This window comes from Chrysemys picta, chromosome 19 (genome assembly GCF_011386835.1).
Source record: "Chrysemys picta bellii isolate R12L10 chromosome 19, ASM1138683v2, whole genome shotgun sequence".
Lineage (NCBI taxonomy): Eukaryota > Metazoa > Chordata > Testudines > Emydidae > Chrysemys > Chrysemys picta.
Window position 1 is genome coordinate 14,751,143 of NC_088809.1, and position 18,111 is coordinate 14,769,253.

General features: G+C 44.0%; 1 protein-coding gene across 9 annotated transcripts in view; it reads right to left on the minus strand.

Annotated features, from left to right (window-relative positions):
- Positions 1-16,753, minus strand: part of AUTS2 (activator of transcription and developmental regulator AUTS2) — a 966,537-nt gene extending 949,784 nt beyond the window's left edge. For 8 of the 9 annotated variants that reach the window (XM_065573290.1, XM_024099737.3, XM_005283449.5 and 5 more), the window contains exon 1: positions 15,800-16,396. In XM_065573290.1, the coding sequence (XP_065429362.1) occupies positions 15,800-16,093 (294 nt within the window). In that variant the 5' untranslated portion in view covers positions 16,094-16,396. Of the gene's footprint in view, positions 1-15,799 lie in introns of all 9 variants that reach the window. The other variant, XM_008178896.4, reaches the window with a different exon arrangement.
- Positions 16,754-18,111: the final 1,358 nt, after the last annotated feature.

Sequence of the window (18,111 nt, forward strand, 5' to 3'; positions counted from 1 at the left end):
GGCCTGTGACATACAGGAAGAGGACAGACTAGATGATTTGTAGGTCCCTTCTGATTTTAAACCCTATGATCGAGAAATCTCAGGTGCTCCCATGTGCAAGGTCACATCTAGATGATTTACACTGTTGCTACATCTGACCATTTTAATGGGGAAGTCTGATATTTCTTAAAGCCCCAGCTCCTGGAGTCATGTGACCATTTCAGTTTTATTTTACAGAAAGTTTCTAGTCCTCAGTTGCAGGAAAGAAAAAGAAAAACCCCTTGAAATTATGACCCAAGGCTATACAAAAACAAGGTAAATTTAAAAACAAAACAAAACACACACACTTGATTTTTTAAGCCAGTGTCATGATTTTAGGGAGCCCGACGCGTGATTTTTTGAACTCTTGCAGGTTGTATGGAAAGCTACCTCCAATCTCTCCCAAAGCGTTTGCAGTGGTGGTGGGAAGCCCCGAATGAGGAATATGAGTCAAGAAGGGTAACAAGGCCCATGTTCTTCAGAGACACTACTACTATATGGAGAATTTATGGCTTCATGGATTCTGCCACCTCCGTATACCCATGCAGATATCACTCGATATTTTTAAATCAATAAATAAAATCCATTGCTAATGCCTAACGTTTACCAACGTAGTCCAGCGTAGGCTATCGGATAGCTACCTACTGAAAACGTAGTGACCCATGCTCCAACACTGTAATCTAACCCTTGCACGAAGGACAGTGTAATGCCTTTGCAAATCCGTATGTTTTCGAATACCACCACTGCTGTCAGCAGGCTACAGCAGTGCCTCTTTGAAGATTGAAGTAAAATGACAAAGCACATCATCGTGAAGGCAATTATATGCTGCAGTAACCATTTTACAATGGCCCATATGGGCCGTATTTCAACAATGCAATTTCCAAAGCTGCCTCAGCCAACATACATCTCCGTCCCTAATCTCAGGTAGATTTTGCAAAACAAAATAAGACTGCAGCCAGAACAAATGTGAAATATGGATAACAGATGTAGAAATGTGCAAATGAGGATACTAGAGCCATTTGTGTCAGGGTACAAAATAGCGAGAGCAAGCAAAGCACGTCTCAAAAGGCTAGTCACAACAAAGCTCTCCATTAAAGGGACCTTCTAGTACCCGGTTCCATCAGGAAACTGATATTTATATGCTTTTCCATAAAGCTACCCCATTCGTTACTGCATTTGTTCAGAGACTATCTGGCTTTATATGAATGACATATGCAACTGTGCACAAGTATCGGAAGGGTGTAAACACTAATGAGAGAGGGGGATCAAAGGAATAGGATTAGGAATAATGGGATGAAATTAAAGAAACTGAAAGGTATATATCAGGAAAAGTTTAACAGTGGGGCATCCAAGTTTGTGGAGTGGACCCACAAAGGAAAAAAGTAATTCTCTTGAGTCATTGAAAAAAAATGGTACCAAACGTTTAAGAACAGACCGTAGGAATTTATTCAGCATTGGCAGGAGGATGGTCTGCCTGACACAACAGGACACTACGATCCCTAAACGCTTAATGTCCGATTGTCCAGTTCCTGCAGCTGGAGTAGGGAGACAAAGGCAGCTTTAAATTACTATCATTCTCTTGTATTCTGGGATATTCAAGGGCCTTCCCAGTCCAAGCATCAGTTAGAGCAGCCTCAGGGCTGCTCTGATTTACGCTTCACCAGCCCCTAGAAAGCAGACAATAGGTGGACTGCAGGTTGCTCGAAACGTCTCTCCTCCCTTCCATTCCAGCCCCTACAAATTCAGTGGTTCCAGACTCCTATACCTCTTCCAGGAGTCTCGTATGTCTTGCATATCCCAAATTTCACCTCATTTAACTGCTTGCTTATTAAAAAAAATAAATAAATAAATAACAAACACCACGAACAATACAAGGAGCATCACCGATTGGAATATAAATATTTTACTTACATTTCAGGGTGATACTTGAGCCCATTTGTCCACCTGTCAGCCTTGTCTGAAGCCCAAGCCACCGTCGGTGGGGCTCCCTGTGCAAGGGAGCTGGAACAATTCGTGTAGTGGGGGTGCTGAGAGCCACTGAACCAAACGGTAAACCTTGCATATAATAGAATCCACTTCAAGCCAGGGGGATGCACCAGCACCCCTAGTTTGAGCACCTATGCTTCTGTGGCATGGGGCCCCAGGCAATGCCTGCTACTGCCTAATGCTGGCCCTGCATTTGGAATCCCCTTAAACGCATCCTGCGACACACACGTCTCCTGGTGGGGCGGGAGGAGAAGAGGAGGAACGGATCTCGAGGAGGAACGGATCCAAGGAGTACTCAACTCTTCTAGAAGACCTTTGGTTGAGAACCACTGTCCAAATAGAGAAGCTGAAAGCGGGGCTGAGATGGACGGAGCCTTTGCACCACCAGACTTGCTGAAAGGCGCTTCAGTCGAATGGAAACCCAGATTTATGATTCTGTTTCTGTCCAATAAACAGCTTAGGGATCTCTTCCCTTATGTTTTATGTAAATAAGAGGGAGGATAAAAACAGGGAAGGTGAAGAAAGGAATGGTGATTATCAAGGGTTCCATTTCTAATGAAAGAACAGAAATAAAACCAGCCTAAAACTTCCATAAAGACAAAAAAAAAGTAAATTTTACTAATCAACTGATTTATATAAACAAACTAATCCTTACTGCTCCTATCCACATACACAGGAAATGTCACTATACCACATTATAGAAGAAACACAGATACAAGATGAAATTATAACTGTGTCTACAGCTGGATACTAAAGACAAGTGCAAGATCCAGTACTTATTGTCAACTCCTCAAAAAAAAAAAATCCAATGAAGCTGTACAACAGCATGTCAAAGCCTTTAGTCCATGAGAAATATTACTTCCTGGAAGCTGAAATACTATCCAAGGCAAAGAAAGCCACCTATACTTACAAAGTAAGTTTCAATTTAGGCAATATGGCAGTATTTAGGCATGAAAAAAATAAAGATGGGGGGAAATTTACTCATTAATATAGAGAAAACTTGAAAGGATTGTCTGTAATTGCAGTTAAAAAATGAATGGTTTTGAATTAATGAAGATAAAAGCATGTTTTACTGATTATCTTTTTGAAGCTTGCACTCATGAAAGATTAAAGGTGGAGAAAAGTTGAAGTATCAAAGACAAAAACTTAGCATTTAAAAATCCACTTGGAAGCCGCGCACTTGGCATGATCGATCTTCTTCCATGTCCATGTGTAGTAAAAGAAAAAAGGTTTTAATTATCTATAAAAATTATAAACACAACATGCATTTTTGTGCTTTTATGCAGGTAGCCAGGAACAAATTTTGCATTATGCAAAACACCCTTCTCTAAAGTTACAGATCACAGCATGATTTTATTTGGATCAAAGGAAAGGTCTAGTGACTGAAGTGCACTGGAAATCAGGATTCCTAGATTCACTCTGCCACTGATTCAGTATGAACTTGGGGCCGGTAATTCCAGGCCTGACTCAAAGCCTAGTGAAGTCCAATCTTTAGCCCCTGAGTTTAACCATCCATAAAAACTGATGCAATACTATCCTATCTATAACATTGCTAGCTTAATCAAGGTTTCCCTAGTATCTGAGATCCTCTGAAAAGGACAGGACTATAAGTAGTGCAAAGCATTTATATAAAGGGGGAGACATTCCTTTGGTCAGTCACTCATTAAGGCAGAGACCTGGAACCTTGCAAAAACTTTGAACTTTAGAACATTCCCATTAGGGTGCTTGGTCCTAATTAACAAGACGTAAGAAATTTCCTTCGCACTCTAGTCTGAGAAATCATTTTATAGCACTGGTGAAATCCTTATCCACAGTGACAGCACCTTCAGAGCCTTAAGAGTTAAGCAAACCATGTTGAGAGCCAGACCATAGCGTGAGAGGAAGTCCTTTCAAACAGACAATGAGCCAAATTCAGAACAGGTGTACGAATGCACAAGGCCATTTTGCATCAGATCTTAACTTGGCCCAATATGCCCAAAACATCTATTTTTAGAACTCATGTCGTTGACTATTGAGAGCAGCAACAGGAATAGAGGGTAGTGTTAGGTGTCTTCGGTGGAGTTTTCAAACACACCTAAGAAAGCACAAATCCTATTGAAAGTCAACAGAGATCCACAAGTACCACATAGTTCATGTGATGGGAAATATCTGAAATGGTGAGTCTTACAATCTGGTTTACAACTTTAAGCTCCACGGTAAGGTGTACTCCTCCCATTTGTCAGTCATCTTGATAGCAAGACCATATATTTTCTCCTCCTCCCCACCACCTCTGTTTATTATTTATCACATTCTGGTCATGAGGTGTCAGGGACATGCAATTATTAAATTCTATTGTTGTGGCAAACCCAGACGATGCTCAGTAAAGTAAAATAGTTGTGTTTTCCACCACCACACATCCAAGGAAATTTGTCAATGTCTTTTTATTTGCATATCTGGCAGACTACCCCAGACATCTAATACATAAATGATAGCATACAGGTGTATTAGTTTACAGTTTGCCTTTAATCTAGGAGTGTCAATTTGCTTCTCTTTTAATTACATTCATCTTGATTCGTTAGTACAATCTCATGAAATTTCTTCATTATGTAAATGGCACACACACACACGACAAACAGTTGTTACAAGTTTTCTGGTTCAGCAGCAAACAGACACAATGTATTAGCCCACACATCATGCACATTCAAAGTCTCAACCATCCCTTTTTTCCCCCCATCCAGAAACAAGATTTTAAATAGATTTATTGGTTCTTCAAAAGTTGACTACTAGCACATACTGCCACAAAATTCACAGAGATGTGTGTCTCCTTCTGGATTACATTTTCTGGGGAGAATGTTTGTAGTTAGAGAAATTTAAGTCAATTGGACTGAGGTCTTATAAGCATATAAAGATCCACTTTTGTAACTACATAATTCACTGGGTTTTTCAACACACATTGTGAGGTTGGAAATTTGGCAAATCCATTCACCAGATGTATCTTTCTGAACCCAGAACTCATTAACATTTATTTTTAAAGTCCAGCAGACTCAGCTGTTGAACCACAATAATTGCATTTATTATTTTTTTCCATAGTTAAAATGACTAATGTTGGAAGAGTCACTGCATAGGAGCACAATAGCCAGCCAGTAAAAATGTGGTAATATCCAAAAAGCAAAAACTAAGAAAATAAATGTGTCCCCTTAAAACAGGGTATCCATATTCTGAACCTCACACAATGAGTTTCAGTATTTAATGTGATCTTAAAAAAAAAAAAAAAAAAAAAAAAAAGGGGGAAGACCGTCACACCAAAGAGTGCCAATCCAATGTACATCAAGGGCACTTAGGCCTTAGAAATCACAATACTAAAAGGGATAACATAAATTGTCCTAAGCAGCAGCATGTCTCTTCTCAAAACCTTCTCCCTGCTCACCACGCAATATCACTGGACAATCCTACTGTCTATTGCCTCAGCCCTCCACCAATTCCCATTCAAAACAGACAGGCCTTTACAGCATGCCTGGAAGGTCACTAGATTTGGCCTAATTCAGAATGAGGTGGAGAGGGCGTGCGCTGGAAAGGGCTCTTACAGAAGACACATGACCAGCAGCCCCCCTCCTCCTTTAAAATAATAAGGGGTTCACTTAGAGTGCCCCAATGATTTCAACCACAAAAGAAGGTCACAGGGAGAGAGGTGGTTTGTCAAATAGGAAGGTTTCAGGTCATTTAGGGCTTTATGGGGGGGGGGGGGAAATCAATGCCTTAGTAATGATATTTCTACTTATCTAAACTTTAGTAACAGGTAAAATGTACAACTGACAAAACTAATGTGAAAAGCTAGCAACAGGCCAATGGGAGGAAGATATACCGCATGCACCTCACAGACTGTAGGAATGACTTCTAATGACTGGTCTGCCACTGACATATTGCATGGTGTCGGGTAAATCCATAGCCACTTTTCGGTCTCATTTCTTCCCTATGATGGGGAAGCTAAAAATATCCTTACCTACCTCATAGGCATATTGTGAGAATTAGTTAATATTTGGTACAGTGCCCCTAACTTGCGTGGAGTCCCTCTGACTTCCCATGCAACTTTGTGTGGAAATAAAGAGGTAGGTGCTTGCAGACATTATAGTATAAGGGGCTATTTATGCTAAGTGTTCTCCCCACTACATACCGTACCACTAAACACGATGGTCTCTGTAACCCCAACCAGTCTACCACTGAGCAAAAAACTTCATTTTTCCCAGATTTGCCTCCATGTCTGACTGCTGTAATAGTGCTCTAAAGATATTCAAATCATTGTTGAAAGTCCATGAAACAGTTAACATTTTATTGTTAAACAAAAAATATTTGACTTCACAAAGTTCCAGTAGCCAAATGCTTACTATTCATTAAAACATTGTGCGCTCTGACTTTTAAAAATTAGAGGAAAGACTTTTGAACTTTTTGGCCATAAAGCCATGACTTTTCCCTCTTTCTGCAACCAGCCTCAACTATCAATTAACTTCACATAATATAATCTCATTTTTGCTTCTGTTCTTTATTTTCAGCTAATGGCAACCAATATTCATGTTTCACTGTGGTATAATGGATACCAGGTTGTCTATTAATTGAAGCCAAGGAACAGAAGCCAGTGTACCTGGCTCCGATGTGGACTCCCACTGTGACCCTGGACAAGTCACTCACCCCACATTTTCAAACATGTGCATGCACTTTTGGATCTGCCTGATTTGCCCAATGACTGATGTGCACACAAGTCAGGGCCACATGTAAGTGTGTGTGTGTCCCCTGCATGTGTACATCTCACACTACACAAGCCCAGTCAGATGCATTCAAGGTGCCCCTACATGCACTTTGGCAAATGTACCTACCTCAGTTTAAACACCTGTCAAATAGGTTTAACACCCCTCCATAGCATTGGCAGATGCAGCATCAGTAAAAGCTCAGATCCTTGAATGAAAGCTTTTTAGAGTATTACTTGCAAAATGGGCAGGAATGAACCCCACATTTTACAAATCTTCCTCTAACTGCCTATGATCCTCTTAAGTAGGGGACATGCTGTGACTAACCCAATGCAGTGCTGTGAACTCTGCCAGAGAAAGAATTGCAGTGGAATTGCAATCTACTACTGAAAGCCACAATTCATCTTTCTGATCTGCCTCTGCACAGTCATCCTGCAGCATCCACAAAACCTATCCCAGACAGCTTAACTCAGACAACAACCCTTACAGAACAGGCAGCTTCTTTACGTTAGGTTAGGACGTTTGATTGCTGAATGAGCTTGTGACATTACATGTAAAGATTGGCTTTAGCAGGGTAATGGCACCAGCTTGATTAAAAAAATAATAATTAAAAAAGTCTACCTGCTCTAGGTGCAATTTAATAGAAAGAATGTTAATTAATTCAAAATGTTAAGAAACAGTTCCTCAGAGAGAAAGTTCACACAAATATCCTAAAAGGACACAAGAAGTGCTGTGGAGTGACCATCATGACATTTAGACTATCACATTTTTTTGCATCCAAGAGCACGTAACAATACAAGAGTCACACAAGCAAGAACTCCAGAGCATGAAGAAGTTAATAAATCTAAGCATGTAAACTGTGCCTTCATTTCATGTGTTTTTAATACTAACAAGATTTGGGTAAATACAGTGACATCAGCATAAATTCACACAGATAGCATGTCATGTAATGTGATCAAATTAAACACACAGCAATATTTACAATGCCAGGGAATCCTATTCTAGTTCTCAGGCTGACTTATTTTCATCTCCCTCACTCCCGCCCCTCCCCATCCCCAAAAAAGTAAATTAAAATACTTCCTTCCAAGGTTTCCCATTCTAAGGATTTACCCTTTCAGTTAAAATCTTCTCTCTCCTCCTCAAAACATAAAAGTGTCAAGATTAGTGCTGCTAAGCTATCCTACCAGGGAGAAGAATCTAAAGATATTAGTCAACTCATTATCTTAAAGGTAAAGGGTACAGCAGAGCCCAGCTTGGGATTTGACAAACCCCAACTAGAGCACAGATATTAAACTGATAAGTAGTAAGGATGATACATAAAAGCACAGAGAAGCATTGCAATCAATTACCCTTAACAGAACTGGCATTAGATTGTCTCAAACAGAATGTTGAAATTCAAATAAAGGAAGACTGTGGGTTAAACATTTCCACATTTCAGCCCACAACTTCCCAACTCCATTACCCTTTCACTAATTGTGTTTGAGACTTCACTAAACTTGAGCTTGGGCTATTTTTAAAGCCTGACTCAACTTATTGTTGCTCAGAATAAAGATTGAAAACTTCTAATTTACTGTAGATAATTAGAAAGCTGCAGGTCAGACCTTCAGAGTAGCATGGTGGGGGCTCCATCAAACTGATAAAAGGACTGTTTCTAAAAAATAGACTACACTGTAGAATATTCTGGCAGACATCTCCCAACTGGAAAGCAACAAGGGCTTTTTAAGCAGGAACAGATTTTGCTCAATACTCCCTCTGTTACTGCCAGTATCCGTCTCCCAGAGGAACATTTACATATAAAGCAATAGATCTTACCTGAAAGTAACACACACCTCTACTTCTAGGTGATCTTGTCCAGTCCCTGATATTTCTCTAGCAATCTCAGTGTTCTAACTCTTTCAATTACTTGGGGCTGGTCTACACTGGGGGGCGGGGGAGGGGGGGAAAAAATCAATCCAAGATATGCGCTGAAGTCGAAGTATCTTGGATCGAATTGCCTGGGGTCCAGACGGCGCGGGATCGATGGCCGCGGCTCCCCCGTCGACTGCGCTATCGCCACTCGCTCTGGTGGAGTTCCGGAGTCGACGGTGAGCACGTTCGGGGATCGATATATCGCATCTTAACGAGATGCGATATATCGATCCCCGATAAATCGATTGCTACCAACCGATACGGCGGGTAGTGAAGACATACCCTTAGGCTCTTGATGTCTTTCCCTTTCTGTGGTGATCATTTTCCTTCTGAGTTCCTGATCCTTTATCCTTATTTTATAAGTTTATTTCTTCAGACTCCCATGGCCTAGCAGAGACCCCAGATACTTAAGGAGAAAGAGCTCTCTCACCAAATAGGATAAGAAAATGATGCTATGATAGAGAAGAATAAGGGTGTGTGTGTGTCTTGTCCTATTCACGTGTTTGTGTAACTCCCATAATTATCAAAAGCAGAGCCAAAAAAGACCACTTGAATCTCCCAGTAATCTAAATATCTCATCCCTGTGTAGCCTAAACATTTCCTTCTCTGAAAAATATCGAGCTACTTACTTAAATGCCTAAATTTAGACACACAGATTTGAAAATGTTGCCATTGGAGCCTCGTCTTGTGGGGTTTATCCCAGTTTTAGGTTTCTCCAGATCACGCTGCATTTTAGCATCTTCCTTGGTGATCCACTCCCCTTTCCCAGATCATCCACAAATTTGATCCTGGATAAGTTTACCATTTCCTTTACATTCTTAATGAAAGAGAAATGTCTCCACTACTGACCCCCTGCAACTAGTACCAACTGAACCCATCTTAACACTACTCATCACTAGCACATTTTACCTTTAAGTTACTACCTTCTGTTCCCTGTTGGTTTAAATCTTAGCACTCACACATGCAAACCCAGGTTACAGGACAAACCCCTAATAATCTGTGTAGTCAAAGAAACATCATAAGGCCACCAAGATTTGCTGATAGCAATGAATAAACACTTGGCAGCAGTGTGAAGGTGAAGTTTCTTCAGTAATAAGAAGGGATAAAAAAGGCAGATCAAAGTGTTTGTTTTGATGAAAACTCAAGGAATATACAGGCATACTAATCATGCAGGGTAAGAGACTGGTAAGAAAGAACCATCACAAGCCATGCTTTCTGGTACCAAACCCAGTGACACATGACCTCTTCTTCACACGTAGAAACATAGAAGCTTCAGATACAAGAAAAACACACATTTTAATTTTCCAATGGATCATACATGATGATATGTAGTATCACAGTAAGTACTAAAGGCAAAATCCTGTTCTCTGATGCATGCACACAATTGTAATTGACTGGGCCTGACAAATATACAGGAAAAGAACTTAGCACACGGTATCTTCCAAACACTTCGTCTTACTTACACATCTTGTTGGTGCCCACCGGCAGTTAAACTTTACCCTTACATCATTCTCTCTCTCTCAGTACATAGAGCTGCTATAACTAACATCTCCCTTCATCATGCATCCACATCAGTGGAACAACTGCTTAAAATTTACTCTAGGTGGATGGAATGATCTGATACAAATGTAAAAGGAGCTGTTAATTGAGTTACAGATTCTGTAAGCCTTTCCCATTTGTAATTAATTATGCCGGGCTTTACCAGACAATAATTTAGCATAGTCTCATAGCATATCTAACACAGGTTACCAGTAGACATGCGTTAAGAAACAAGAATCACCATTTAAATGTAGGTTTCTCCCTGTCAGACACAGCATGCACATTTGTTTATAAATCTGTGTGTCCTGTTTCAGGTAAACAGTCCAAGCCGAAGCTAAACAATTGCCCACACGGAAAACTAGCGACATTGCTCAGAAAACAAAACCAGCTGCTTACTCTGTAGGGCTGGGCTGAGCTGACTCAGGAAAAAAGCTTTGACCCAGGGAAGTACTATCTCAACGCTCAGGTCAGATTTCACTTCTCATCACAATAAGCCATCTCCATGACTTGTCAATTTCTGTGCCCTCCCCCAACACATACACACAAAGCTTGGGGAGATTTAGTGAAGTGTTATCTCACCAGAACACTCGTTTACAAACCTCCCTCTCAAAATAGCCACAGCTAATTAAAGAGAAACCAAAAGAGGGAATGTTACAAATGGAAAAAAATTGGGCATCCTCGTCCCAAGAGGTTCCTGGAAAGTCCTTCTTGTCCCTTGGCCAAAACAGAGTCTGAAGATTCTACTGTTGGCCAGAGTCACACAAGTACTGTTCATCAGAAAAACACCACAGGACCACTTCTGGTTGCTGTGCTGAGTAAAGTGGTCAGAGTACTGACCACCACAAATCGGAGCACTGAACCCCCTTCCTTTTCTCCTTCCACATCAAATAAGAAGTTGAAAGGCCAAGGAGAGCAGATATAGGGACAATGTATGTTGTGCACAGTCACACCAAGAGATCAGTGTCTCACAGCAAATTCTAGGAATACACCCCAGATGCTTAAACTAAGGACCAGATCTGAAGGTTTCAAATGCATGAAAGGAATCCTCTGACTTTCGAGGATAGGCAGAGTCAAGCCCACAAGCTACCTTTGCTAACCAGAGAATTATGGCAAGGCTGGGACCGCTCTTGGCAAATTTGCACTCAAGCAGCACTTTACAAGCAACATTCACTGCAAGCCCCTAATTTCCTTGGTTGTTTGAGGAATCCAGAAACATTGTACAACAGTAAGGTCCCACTCTCCCTTCACCCCTTTCTTCTTCTTCTTCTACCTACTACTCCAAGCAAACAGTTAAGAGACCAAGACATGCTGCTGTAGAGATAAGAATCATCAGGAGATAAGGGGTGCCTACCTACATGCCAGATAAGGAAAAGGCTCTAAATGCCAGAGAGAATAGTGACTTAGAGAGTGGCAGTCAGTGAAACAAGTAGCTTTGGTTCAAGACAGTAACTTTTATCAAGGTGCAGTGTACCACAACTGGCATTAGCAGACATACACCTCTCTTCTTTGGATACAACGGCCATAGATGGAATCCCCTCGTGTACGCAATCCTCCCTGTACATACACGTCATCCATTTACAATATTCCTCCCACATCCTAGCCAGTCTGCTGCACAATTAGGAGGCATTTTTTCCAGTAGTGCCAACACAATGTGTTTAGAAAAAGAATGGGGCCCACTGGCTTCATCATGCTCAATCACTAAAATATTCATAATTATCAATTAGGGGCAGCACCATGCATCCACCCAAGGGAGATCTCTCACTTAGAGTGACCAGATAGCAAGTGTGAAAAATCGGGACAGGGAGTGGGGAGTAACAGACGCCTACATACGACAAAGCCCTGAATATCAGGGCTGTACCTACAAAAATCGGGACATCTGGTCACCCTACTCTCATTGGAAAGGTGTTCTCAAACAGAGGGCTGCCGCTCATGTCACTGTCCTTGTCTGGCTACTACCCTTTAAGAAACATCTTTTGCTTCTCCTTTTCTGGATTTTGGGGTGGGATACTCAACTGGTATATCTCGATGTAGTGTCATTGATTGGATTAGTGCTAGACTGATTTACACCTGCTGATGAAATAGCCCTCTTTTTTCCACATTATTGCGGCAATATTGAATCTGGAGCTCATATTTGAAGTTCAACCACAGAAAGAGAGTTTGGGGCAATTTTTTTCCTGTTATCAGGCACTAAAGCCCACTGAAACCAATAGAAAGACTCACTGATTTCACTTAGCTTTGGATCAGGCCCTTACCAAGTAAATTAACAAATGCTGCAAGAAACTTTCCTGCAGCATGTGTCCACTCAAGTATTTCAGCACCTACACATGTCACTGATCACCACCAAGATCATCTCACTTAGTAGTGACTATCAGGTCTTCCTGCTAGTACTTTCAAGTCTCAACCAAAACGTCAAGTAGCCATAGCCATTAATCCCAGCCATATTAGGCCAGTGTGCTTGACCCTTCTTTCTCAAATACATGTAGTCTTATTCTTATGTTTTTGTAAGTGAGTTTCTAATATTTGTCAATGCAGCATGAAATTAGAATCATAGAATATCAGAGTTGGAAGGGACTTCAAGAGGTCATCTAGTCCAACCCCCTGCTCAAAGCAGGACCAATTCCCAGCTAAATATCATCCCAGCCAGGGCTTTGTCAAGCCGGGCCTTAAAAACCTCCAAGGAAGGAGACTCCACCACCTCCCTAGGTAACGCATTCCAGTGTTTCACCACCCTCCTAGTGAAATATAGTTTTTCCTGATATCCAACCTGGACCTCCCCCACTGCAACTTGAGACCATTGTTCAAGATGTGCCATCTATCACATGAATATTAAATTATGTCAAATCTCAGTGTGCTGGCAATTGTTTTATCTGAATAAAATATTAACTGGCAAAGCTGGCAAATGTTTGTGAACTCCTTTCAAGGGATGCACAGTTACAACAGGAAGCCACTAGTAGCCATTCTTCGACTAGCAGAGAGAGAAGAAAAGGAAAAAAAGGGGGGAAATTTTAATTTCCACTTTAAAAAACAAGCAAAGCCAAATTTAAGTTATTTTATAAAAGCTCCTCACCAAGTTCAAACAAGAGCAGGGTGATAGAAACTCTTCAATATTTATACGGACCATAAAATGTGCTCACCAAAAAGTAAGGATTTTGACCAAATTTTGGAGTCCTTATTCAAACAGAACACCCAGTGACATGAATGAGATGTTTGTGTGAAAACAGATTTTGATCTACTAAGCCTAACTGTGTAAATCTCTCTCATGTTGGTGAACACTAGTTAGTCACACAGGTACTCCCATTGGCTTGAATGGGGCTACCCATTGAAGTACTCACCAAGGCCAGGGCTATAAAACTGGTGATTGTTTACTAGGGATCACAACTCATGCACTTTGTGTATTTCTCAGGTAAGAGACAAATTCTCCTTTCAGTTACACTATAATAAGTTACCTGAGTGGAGTTACTCTGGCTTCATACAGACGTAACTGAACAGAATTTGGATCCCAGTGTAAAGAAACAGAATGCTATTATTACTGGATAAATATTTAAATAGTTTAAATACACATTTTTTGTTGTCGTTAAATGATCAGTTGCATCTTCACATTTATTTTGACAGTTCATAATTGTTACAGTTGCAATTCCATGAAATGCAAACCCAAATAAATCTGGCTTCCCCAACACAAACTTGGTAAAATTCTACAACGTGTCATTTATAAACAAAGGCCCTTAAAATAAACTGCCAAAGCTATCCTAAAACAACTGTATCCCCCTTGATTACACAGTGCAGGATTACACTATTTTAAAATGTTGTTTAATGAAGTAAACACTAAACAGTATCCTGATCAGGCTTGGAGGGTTGGGGGGGAGGAAATGCACAGGTTGTGCTTTCTAAGAGAGTCTGAATAGTGTAATATGCCCTGAGCCAGAAAGGGCATGAAAGGGCAGACTGGATCCTGGAATGACACTAAAGTGGTAACTTCCAGGGCTCAAAAGGAGACAAACTGGATACATTCAGCAAGTAACAAAAAAACAAAACAAAAAATCCAGTGAGTTAAACGGCATTCAGTTTCCTATCACGTTTTGTCTTTAAATTTTTTTTAAAGACAAGAACAGCTGGTGCCTCCAGTTTGATTGCCAGCCCCCCAGATGCGATAGTACATGTTAAAAAACAAGGGTTGGGAGGCACTAGGAAGACTATCAACAATAAGTAGGACCACTTGTAACAGTCTCTTTGATGTGTCCTGAGACAGCAGCAGAGGCTGGGACTTTAGTTCGGATTCACAGAAGCGTTTCAGATCAGAACGGGAGCCGTTTCATCACATGTTTCAAAGGGGGGGGGGTCCCCCAAATTAAAGGGCCAGTACACACATAACCAAAACAAAATAAAAACATAAATCAGACCACAGCCTCCCTCCCCCTTCCAATCCTCCAAACACACAGACCTTAGAAATCAGACATTTAGCCGTGTTTGTACTTGGTAAGTGGTTCTCATCAGGCCTTCCCTCCTCCTCCCCACAAAATATCAAGAAACACCCGCTCCCCCCAAAGGTATAACCTTGACAATGAATCAGGACTGGAACGTTCAAACACTACTGCCACAACCAACCCGTTCCCCATGCCTGCAGAACACAGCCCAGTGCAAGTGACCACCAAGAATCCGAATCCTACAGAATAGCCAAGAAAAGTTTCATTTGGATCCTCTATCACCGCTCTGCTGGAAGGGGAGGAGTGGGGGGGACGACAGAAGAGAAGGGCTGCAACCAACATGCTCTGGTTGTCGGCGGAAAAGAAAAACCACACACACACTGCCAACAACTCTCTCCTCCCCACATATGGATTGTGGGTTCAAACATTTTTCTCTCCTCCACCCCAAGGAGGAAAAAGCGCCCCTCCCATTTTTATATCCTTCTCCCGCCTCCCCCCAAAAATCTATCCTGACATGTCTCTCCCAATCGCAATAGACCCCGCTTTTTAATCTCCTGCTACCCCCCGCCCCCCAGAAGCTTGGCTGGCTGGGAAATGTGCATTTGGAAAGCAACGCTGCAGGTGTTCAAGGAATAAAGAAAGAGACAGAGCTCTCCACACACACACAAAGCAAAAGCACTTCGGAGAAGAAGAAAAAAAAGGGACAATTGGGTAACAAGCCCTTTAGATGTCAGCAAGGGATTCCCCCCTTCTCCCAGTACATTTAACCCTTTAAGAGGTGAGGTCCCCATACAGGATAAAGGAGGCTAAGCCCTCCCCCCACTTTCCTTTCTCCTAGTGAAGGAGAATACGCCCCCCCTCCCCGCAAAATAAGCAGCCCCACCGCTCCCCAGTGCTGGAGAGGAGGGGGGAAATCCCCCATCAACTGCAGCCAAAACAAAACAGACAGGCAGCCACAGCAATTTATGGGGGGAGAAGGAGGGGGGAAGGGGGGAGAAGGAGGGGGGAAGGGGGGAGAAAGGGGGGCCGCTGCATTGTTATCCATCCAGAGAGAGAAAACGCAGGCAGGAAAGAGTGTGAAAGCCAGCGAGAGAGACAGAGAGGGGGGCACCAGACAGATTTCCCTGCCATCCCTCCCTCCGCCCCCCTAACCCAACAATGAGCCAGGCACACCGGCAGCATCGGGGCGGGAGGCGGGGGTCGCCTTACCTCCAAAGCTTCAAAAGTGACAAAGCTGCACATTGCAAAGCCATCGATAATGTCTTCTTCTGCCGAGGAGGGCTCTCGCCTCTTCCTCCTGGGGGGTCTGGGTCGGGACGATGGTGGATTCCCATTGTCTTCCTTCTCCGAGCCTGAGGAAGAGAGGACCGAAGCAGCCCTGGTCCTGCTGGCCCCACCGGCGGCGGCCCCTCCTAATCCGCCTTTGGATCGCCTCTCCCGATCTCTCTGCGATCTGGATCTCCTCTTTCTCCGAAGCCCGTTGCATCGTGTCGGGCCATCCATGGCTCTTGCTCGCTCTCTCGCTCTCCCTCTCTCCCCCCCCCCCTCCCCAGCACGGCCACAAATCCGGCTTCCCCAATGGAATAAAGGGGGAGGGAGCGAGAGAGAGGAGAAAGAGGGAGGAGGAGAGGACAGAGAGAGAGAGAAGGGGGGGGAGAAGAAGAGAGAAATAAAAGAATCCAAGTGCGGTTCCACCACCAGCGAACACCAAATGTAAGAGATTCCTATAAGCAAGCCAAGGAAAGTAATGGCTGATCACAGGTCGCCTTTGTAAAAAAAAAAAAAAAAAGAAGAAAAAAAAAAAAGGGGGGGGGGAGAACCCTCTCCAAGCAGGCAATAAATCAGAATAGCGGAATGCTTTGATCAAGGGGCTGGGAGACGGAGGCTTTCCAAAAGAGAAGAAGGCAAAAAGAAAGAGACCGACCCACTGGGAAGCAGGCGAAAGAAAGATTTCCTTGCACACAAAAACAAAAATGATTTTCTTGCTTCCCCAACTAACAGAACTTGCAAAAAAAAAATGTATGTGTCTGTGGGATACAACCTTCCCCCCCACTACACACAGACTCCGTCTTCCTCCTGCTCGAGCTCTCAATCAGACGGAGAAATCATCATCATCGTAACGATACATCCAGCTGCAGTTTGTTCAGGCACCGGTCAGGGACTGAATCCTGAGTGGGAGCTCGTCACACCCCGCCCCCGCCAAACACGCCCACCCAGCCAATCTATTAATAAGGATCAATCATAGTAATTCGGCGGATTAATTGCGGGAGGAGGAGAAGGGAGGGGGTGAGAATAGATCCAAGCGGAGAGGGAAAAGGACACGCCCCCCCGCCCCCCAATAATAAATAAATGCTGGCAGAGGTGCTAAGGCTCAGCTAGTCTCCTGGGGGAGGCACCGGTGTGTGTTGGCTGCTCCTGACGCTGCCTCCCCCCGGGGGGGAGGGAGATGCCCAGGGACGATTCCGCCCCTACGGCCTGGGGGGGCTGCCGGAGTCGGGAGGATGCAGGAGGTTTTGGCCCCGAGCGGCTGCAGGAGCGGCCGGGATGCGGCCCCAATTCCCCCCCGCCGCCCCGCTACCACCACCCAGAGCAATCACGTGGGCAACTTTCCTCGCCCCTTCCCTCCACGGCTCGCTCGCTGGGCGGCGTGAAACAAGGCTCGCCGGCCGCGTCAAATAAGTTGCAGGCAGGCGCACGGAGCCTGCGCACCCGGGGGGGGGGGGGCGAACGGGCTCGGGCTCGGGTTGGGACGGGAGCCGCCTTCCCATGCTCCAGGCGGAGCGAGGGCTGCGAGCCCGACGCCGGGGGGAAACGGGTACTGGCCCTTTAAGGGGGGGGGGGGGGACAGAGAGAAGAGATGAGCTAAGGGGCCCGCCCGCACGAGACGGGAGGGAGCGGCTTCTGGGCTCCCTGTGCCGAGGGGGGGGTCCCCTGATAGGAGCGGGGAAGGGCTACTATCCCTGTGCTGCCCGCCCCCACCGCCTCCTAAGGCTGCCCCACGAGTCTGAGCCCCCAGCGCTCCTATCCCCTAGAGCCCCCCAATCTGCCTGCCCTCTACAATCTCCCCCACCCTGACATCCCCCACTGCTCCCAACCCCCTGAGCCCACATGTCCTCCTGCTGCTCCCTCCCAGGCCCTGTTCTTTCTCCTGCCACCACCCCTTGCCCCTGCCTTCTCTAGCGGTCACTCCCAGCATTTACACTTGAGTCTTTGGAGAAGGGGCTGGTGGTCTTTATCCCCTCTCCGCTCTTCTGGTGCCTACCTGGTCACTACCCCTTCATTTCATAAGGGGTGCTACAGTATTCAGGGCAGGGGTCACTTCCCATCTCTCTCTCCCTAGGTCTGCAGAGGGTTTCCCACTGCATGGGGAATCTCACACTTGGATCAGAGAAACTCCTGCCCTTACGAATTCCTGACTGACTGAGCTCCACTGCCTCTCCCCTGCTTTGAAGGGGGACTAAGTCCCAGGGCCCCACCTGTAATTGCTAAAGTAGGGCTGCTGAGTCCTCTGCATCTCTCCT